At 44.4% G+C, this 7,500-nt stretch overlaps 2 protein-coding genes across 4 annotated transcripts in view; one reads left to right on the plus strand and one right to left on the minus strand.

Moving 5' to 3' along the window:
* The window catches only part of samd14 (sterile alpha motif domain containing 14), an 18,487-nt gene extending 16,868 nt beyond the window's left edge, over positions 1–1,619 (plus strand). The window contains exon 11 of the mRNA XM_076752031.1: positions 1–1,619. This exon is cut by the window's left edge and continues 206 nt beyond it. The gene's annotated coding sequence lies outside the window, so the exon portion shown is untranslated.
* Positions 1,620–2,896: 1,277 nt separating this feature from the next.
* csf3b (colony stimulating factor 3 (granulocyte) b) overlaps positions 2,897–7,500 on the minus strand; it is a 5,096-nt gene continuing 492 nt past the window's right edge. The window contains exons 1-4 of one of the 3 annotated variants that reach the window (XM_076752034.1): positions 6,298–7,023; positions 6,096–6,206; positions 5,633–5,764; positions 2,897–3,085 (exon numbers count right to left, since the gene is read on the minus strand). In XM_076752034.1, the coding sequence (XP_076608149.1) occupies positions 3,038–3,085; positions 5,633–5,764; positions 6,096–6,206; positions 6,298–6,552 (546 nt within the window). In that variant the 5' untranslated portion in view covers positions 6,553–7,023 and the 3' untranslated portion in view covers positions 2,897–3,037. Of the gene's footprint in view, positions 3,086–3,521; positions 4,992–5,632; positions 5,765–6,095; positions 6,207–6,297; positions 7,024–7,500 lie in introns of those variants that run through there. The other 2 variants (XM_076752033.1, XM_076752032.1) reach the window with 2 other exon arrangements.

The following is a 7,500-nucleotide window of genomic DNA, read 5'->3' on the forward strand; positions in this document are numbered from 1 at the left end:
ACAGAGGACAATGAGGTTGGGGGGGTAGTCTCTGTGTCCCTGGATACAAGTTTCCAGACAACCTGGAAAACCTGGTCAGCTTTCCAGTCCTGGAAGAGTCCTGGAAAAGGACAAATACAAACGTGATGTCCTGGAAGTCAGTCCAGTTTTCTGCAGCAGCTTGTTGAAAAGTCCTGAAACGATTTAAATGAACATTCATGTAGTTCAGACGGTGGCCCTGAAGGACAAACCCAGCAGATCAAAATGCATCTTAATCTTTGTTTTTTAATGCTTGTATGTGTCGTAATTTGCTGCATTGCTTTGATTTGAAAAACTATGACTGAAGTTTTTTACAAATATTTAAGAACCATTTTCTGAAAATGAAACTAAACCTGAAGTGAAACAAATAACAAACAAATAAATCATCATAATCTTAAATAACAATAAAAATCTATCAAAATATGAAATTTCACTGAATAAAAACCAAAAGACATCATGAAAGACAACAAATTAGCAAAGACAATAAAGGTACGACATGTCCACAGAACGTGAAGGAGAAGCAGCTCTGACGTCAAACACGTTTGTGTTACAGAGACATCGACTTATGTTAGCATGCTAACAGCTAGCTGCAGCCCGGCCTGTCTCATTTTACCGCTTTGTATGACAAGAACTTTCAAAATGTCCAGAAAGGAAATATTCTGTTTACCTTCTTAAAGGGAGAAACACGACTGAACACCTTCTGAGTTCAAGTTTCTCTCTTTCACTGAACGAAGACGAGTTTCATTTCTGGGTTAACTCCTAAAACAAAGTTCAGACTCGACAGGAACCAGATAAAACTCCTCGTCTTTGCTGTTGCTCGTGCATGTGTTTTGTCCTCTGGGGCCACCGTAACAGTTTAAAGGACACATCTCCTGTGGTGCTCATTATCCCACAGTCCATTGCATGCCAGGGTACAATGAAGATTCCAATTTTCCAATAAAATAACAAACTCAAATTTGTTATTTTCATATCGAAAAAATTAAAGTCAGGTCAAAAAACTGTGGACCTGCTTCCATAAAAGCACATGAACACATCATCAGATCTATCAGTGCTCTGATTTGAGGAGCAGGTTAAGCCCCGCCCCTCTAAAGGACACTCCCCACTTGAATAAAAGGAGGCGGGGCCTAAGATGCAACACACCAGGTGTTTGATGCGACAAAATGAGAACCAGAACAGAATCATTGGTTCTGTTGAAATGTTTTGAAAGAATGTGAAGCATCGACTGTTTGAAACCTCTGACCCCTGACCTGTGACCCCTGACTCTCTGACCTGTGACCCTCTGACCCCTGACTCTTTGACCCCTGACCCTCTGACTCTTTGACCTCTGACCCTCTAACCCCTGACCCTCTGACCCCTGACTCTTTGACCTCTGACCCTCTAACCTCTGACCCTCTAACCCCTGACTCTCTGACCTGTGACCCTCTGACCCCTGACTCTTTGACCTCTGACCCCTGACCCTCTGACTCTCTGACCTCTGACTTGTGACCCTCTGACCCCTGACTCTCTGACCTCTGACCCCTGACCCTCTGAGTCGACGGTAAAACGATCATTTCAATAAAGAAATCTGAGAGAAACGTTTTGAAGGTCGACCTTCAGCTGATCGTCGTTGTCAAACGTCTCTTTTTTTAAACAGGATTCAAATAAAAAGTTGCTTGTTTTTTTCCTCAAACTCCAAAAATTGATTTTTATTTGCGTAAACAAACGAAACATTTCTTGAGACGTTGGTTGTAGTTTCAGGAGTAAAGGTTGATTAAAGGTCAACAACAGATCGACGGACTTATCAGTGCGTCTCCTCTACTAGGAAACAGAGGAGGAGGAGGAGGAGGAGGAGGAGGAGGAGGAGGACTGTCAGCTGGTAAACAGGGATGTTAACAATGCAGGATTTAACACACACAGACATACAGACATCACACAAACCTGTGAGGAGCTGAGCTGCGTCTGTTTGAAGAGGACATGACATGACAGCGATGACGATGATGATGGTGATGATGATGATGATGATGATGATGATGATGGTGATGTTGATGATGATGATGATGGTGATGATGATGATGATGATGATGGTGATGTTGATGATGATGATGATGATGATGATGATGATGGTGAAAATGATGGTGACGATGATGATGATGATGATGATGATGATGATGATGTTGATGGTGATGATGATGATGGTGAAAATGATGGTGACGATGATGATGATGATGATGATGGTGATGGTGATGATGATGGTGATGTTGATGATGATGATGGTGATGATGGTGATGGTGATGATGATGGTGATGTTGATGATGATGATGGTGATGGTGATGATGGTGATGATGATGACGGTGATGATGGTGATGTTGATGATGATGATGATGATGATGATGATGGTGATGATGGTGATGATGATGATGGTGATGATGGTGACGGTGATGATGGTGATGTTGATGATGATGATGATGATGATGATGGTGATGATGATGACGGTGATGATGGTGATGTTGATGATGATGATGATGATGTTGATGGTGATGACGGTGATGATGGTGATGTTGATGTTGATGATGATGATGATGATGATGATGTTGATGGTGATGATGATGACGGTGATGATGGTGATGTTGATGATGATGATGATGATGATGATGATGGTGATGATGGTGAAAATGATGGTGACGGTGATGATGGTGAAAATGATGGTGACGGTGATGATGGTGATGTTGATGATGATGATGATGATGATGATAATGATGATGATGATGGTGATGATGGTGAAAATGATGGTGACGATGATGATGGTGATGATGATGATGATGATGGTGAAAATGACGGTGATGATGGTGATGTTGATGATGATGATGATGATGATGGTGATGATGGTGATGATGATGACGGTGATGATGGTGATGTTGATGATGATGATGATGATGATGATGATGGTGAAAATGATGGTGATGATGATGATGTTGATGAAGGCTCGTCTGGTTTCTCTTTTCCTTCAGCAGCAGAAACAATCGTCCGTCCGTTTCGACGCTCAGCTTCTTTGTTTCTTGACAGTCGTCGTGATGCTTTCAGGGACCGCCTGTGAAGACGCGTTAGTTCAGGATTTAGATTCATTTCTTTCATCACGGGAAAAAAATTACTGTCTGAAGTATTTTTGGGTTTCTGTTTGAGCTCAAAGATCCAAACAGACTTTTTCTGGGTTCACTCATCGTTTCTGTCATTTCCTGCTAAAAGTGACAAACCAATCTGGAGGATTTGTGTATCAAAATGAGTCTTTCGGTAAACCAATCAATACTCATTAGAACACATACTGATCTGTCACACTGCAGATTAAAGACCTGTTCGTGTTTATCCTTAAACCTAAATATCAGCTGTATGATGGAAATCATGAGAACTTAAGGGATCTCTTCATTTTTCTCCTTTTCTCTTCCAAATCATAAAGATATGAAGTCATTATCATTATTATTATTATTATTATTATTACATGGAAACAAACAACAATTACAATGAAAGCTGGCAGTGAAAACTTTTTATTCTCGTTAAAACAAACAAACAAAGACTCCCGATTGGCCATTAGCATCAAAGTGTACAAACATCTGTCACATCTGGGTCTTCATAAATAAAACATCTCAAATAAATTAAATGAATTTATTTCAATATGAACACAACTGAAGGTACCTGAACGCACCTGAACACACATCAAATCCTTTCATGTTCAAACACACACACGTGTTTCTGAGGCGACTCATTCAGGTTGACCTGCTATGACATCATCACTGCTGTGACATCATCACCGTCGTTGCTCAACTTGAGAAACTTTCCACTTCCTGTAGGGACTCAGCATCTCCCTCCCTCTCTCTTTCTCTCCCTCTGTTAAAGGTGAGCGGCATCTCAGGCAGAGGACTCGAGCCGAGGAGAGAAGGAAGCAGATCCAGCTGAGCAGGTTCAGACCTGCAGGCTCTCACCTGCCGCCGGCGTTGCCGGCGCCGCCACATTCCTGCTCATTGTTCTCTCAAACAGACCCTCCGACCGGTAAGACCGGCTCCACGCACTGAGCATTCTGGGATTGTTCTGCATCACCTCAGCCGATCGAGTGAGACGACGCTGAGGAGGAAACCGGTGGTGTCGAGACGTCTCAGTGTCCTCTGAATCTCTGTCCCACTAAACGTCCCCACAAACACCTCAGACGAAGGAAATGGATGAAAACAGCAGCAGCAAAGATTGTCTGTGCAGGAAGACGTCTCACTCAGTCTGAGCTGACGTCATCCCTGATCGTCAGAACGTCCAAAGTCCAAAGTCTGCTCGGACAGACCGAGGGAGTCCAGTTCGCTCAGCTCCTTTTCCTGTTTGGTCTGAGTTTCACATTGCTGCTGCTGAGTTTTGGTTTTCTGAACATCTGAAGATGAAAATGGTAGCTGCTGGTATTTTTCTACTGTACACAGATTATTTAGCAGAAGAAGAAAATTTGGCGTCTCTGAGCTGCAGAGCACGACACATCTGAAATGTGGTCAGTCTCATGTTTCTGGACACATTAATTTAATCATAGACATGAATCACGAGTTCCTCCAGGGACTCGTCTCAGCTGACGTACGGCAGCTCGCGAGGAAAAAACTCGATGTGTGTTTTGACCGCGGATGGATGATCGATACAAAATCTCCCATGAGGCACTGCAGGTAGACACAGGTGATCAGCGGGGCTTCCTGCGTGAGGTCATGACCTTTAGACTCCTCAGCTGTGTCACACTGACGTTTCCCATGTGTCCTTGAACGCAGCGTGGATGGGCCTTAGCGTGCGCCTGCAGCTCGAGTCCTGTAGGTGGCGACGGCTCTCAGACTGCGAATCAGGTCATGGCAGAAGGAGCGAAGCTGCGTCAGCGCCAGGTGGACCGCCACCTGGACATCGTAGTTACCATGGAGACGGGAGACCAGGTCCAGACTGTGGTTCTGATCCACCACATCGGCGCCGAGCTGAGCCGCCACCTTCATCTAAAACACAGAAACACACGGTCAGCTGTTGGCACGGGAGCAGCCAATCACAGTGAAGCTCCACTCAGACAGGATGAACATCGCAGGAGGAGGAGGAGGAGGGATGAAATCTTCACTGAGCTCCTTCAGGACTCACGTTAACCTGCTGAACCTGCAGGACCTGGTCTGCACCAGTCATTCAGCAGGACTGAAGTCTCCTCAGGGGGGCGCAAGAGAGAACTCCTCAGAGTCAGAATCAGTCACATGTGAACACGACCCGAAACACAATGATCCGATTCAGTTTGACATCACTTCCTGTGGAGATCATCATCTCTGATGATCCAGAACAAATCTCCAGAAACCCACTGAGAAACCACAGAAGAAGAACCTGCAGAACCTGAACTTTCCTTCAGTCTCAGTGATCCAAACTGTGCACACTGCTAACAGGAGCTGCTAACGGGAGCAGCAAACAGGTGCCACCAACAGGTGCCGCTAACAGGAGCAGCTAACAGCTAACAGCTAATCCAGTAGACTGTTAATGGCGGTTTGACGACATGCAAACAAATACAGTATTTGGAGTTTTTCTGAGGTCGTTGTGGCTTTTGTTGTTTCTGTGATGCTGATGTGTTGGTGTTAGCATGTTAGCATCAGGTGTGTGTTACCTTGTTGATGTGTGTCAGCAGGTCTCTGAGGTCAGCTCGCAGGTCGCTCAGTCCGCTCAGTTTGTCCGATAAAACTCCCAGCAGCTCCTGGTACAGCCGGCTGCCCGCTGACATACGACTCACGCAGATGTCCTGCAGGGGGCAACACACACCTGATTTGTACTGACAGGTGAAACTAACCAGGTGAGTGTCGACACGCATCAAACTGAGGTTGCTAGCGACTTCTTCAAAGTCTAAAAACATTTCAAATCCAAAATAAATATTTTGTTCTTGTTGCATCTCTCCAGCATCCAACAGGAATACCTCAAACCTCTTCAGGGACCATCTGACCCTCTTCAAAGACCCTGAGAACCCCCTCCAGGACCTCAGGAGGTCCTGTTTATTCTGTTTACACCTACTCCTCTTACAGAACCTAAACACCCCCCACAGTCCCAACAACACCATCCCCAGACTGCAGACTGACCAGAGTGAAGTGTTCTGACGGAGGCTTGATGACAGGGGCGGCGGGGATGCCCAGTGACGTCACCATCATCTGCAGGTTCATTGTCTGGCCGGCGGGGTCGAGGGTCAAACCCTGAGGAGCACAAAATGAGGTTATTAACACACGAAGAAGAAAAGCCAATAGGAATCGAGCTGAAGCAGCCAATCGGGTCAGTCTCGTTCACCTGGGTGGTGACGGTGGCGGTGTACACGGTGGGGATGTCTCTCAGGATTTTCTCCACCAGAGTCTTCGCCCGCTCGGCCGCCTCTCTGAGCGCCGGCGGGGGGTCGGACAAGCTGACGGGAGCTGATTGGACCAAACCCGCAAACAGGAAGTAGTGCAGGAGGGCGACGACTGGAGGAAGAAACGTTATTATTGACCAACAGTTCATGTATGGAGGGTAAAGAGTGCAACAAAATGATTTTATTTTTATCATCATCCTCGAAAAAAGTCCTTTTGTAGTTCAAAGAGTCGGAAGTTTAATAGTTCCAAATGACTCATGTTTTTAATTCTTCCTAGATCAGTTTGAAGCCACTAATATGGAGAAAGGTCCACTTGATTGGACCATAATCTATTTATTAGCAACCTTCCAGGTCATAGCTTCATTATTTAAGACAGAACATTTGTAGCTGCTGACTGGATTGTTGTGATTTTTGCTGACTTTTATAAAAATGCAACGTTAATGATTCAGTAGGAATTGAAATATTTATTAACTGTCAATAAAAGTCATTAGTTTCAAACCAACATGTAAATATTAATGCAGAATTCATGTTGACTGTGACAGATGTCAATAGAGAGCAGAAATAAATGTAAATCAATATTTGACTTAAAATGCAAAATTTCCACCATCAGGCATCTTTCTCGGCACAGCCAGCGTACGATCATAAATAAAACCGACAATATTCACAGTTTACAGTTAACGTGTGTTTTTTACACAAATCTATTCTTCACTAAACATAAGCGCTAACTTGGTGTTAGCTAACAAGCAGCTGTGCACGCGGCTTTGAGCGAATGCTAATATGCTCACAGTGACAAAGCTAACATGTTGACATTTGGCAGGTGTAATGTTTAACATGTTTACCATCACGGCTGTTTAGCTGTCAGCATGCTGACATAAGCTAATTAGCAGAGTCTAGCAGAGGCGGATGTTAATGAACTGGACGTTAACATGTCGACCTGAGGATCAATGAACATGAATGTGTGAACCACGTTTCATCACGTTGTTGAGGTGTTTCAGTCTGGAACAAAGTGGCATTAGCATCCAGGGTCATGCTGCTAACATGGCTAAAAATGAGCTAAAGTATGAATCAGCCGTCACAATTACATTACTGCTGACTGACAAATGAATGGATGAACAAAGTGTCTCATCCTCAGTCTGAAGTTGGCT

This window comes from Chaetodon auriga, chromosome 16, assembly GCF_051107435.1.
Source record: "Chaetodon auriga isolate fChaAug3 chromosome 16, fChaAug3.hap1, whole genome shotgun sequence".
Taxonomy (NCBI): domain Eukaryota; kingdom Metazoa; phylum Chordata; class Actinopteri; order Chaetodontiformes; family Chaetodontidae; genus Chaetodon; species Chaetodon auriga.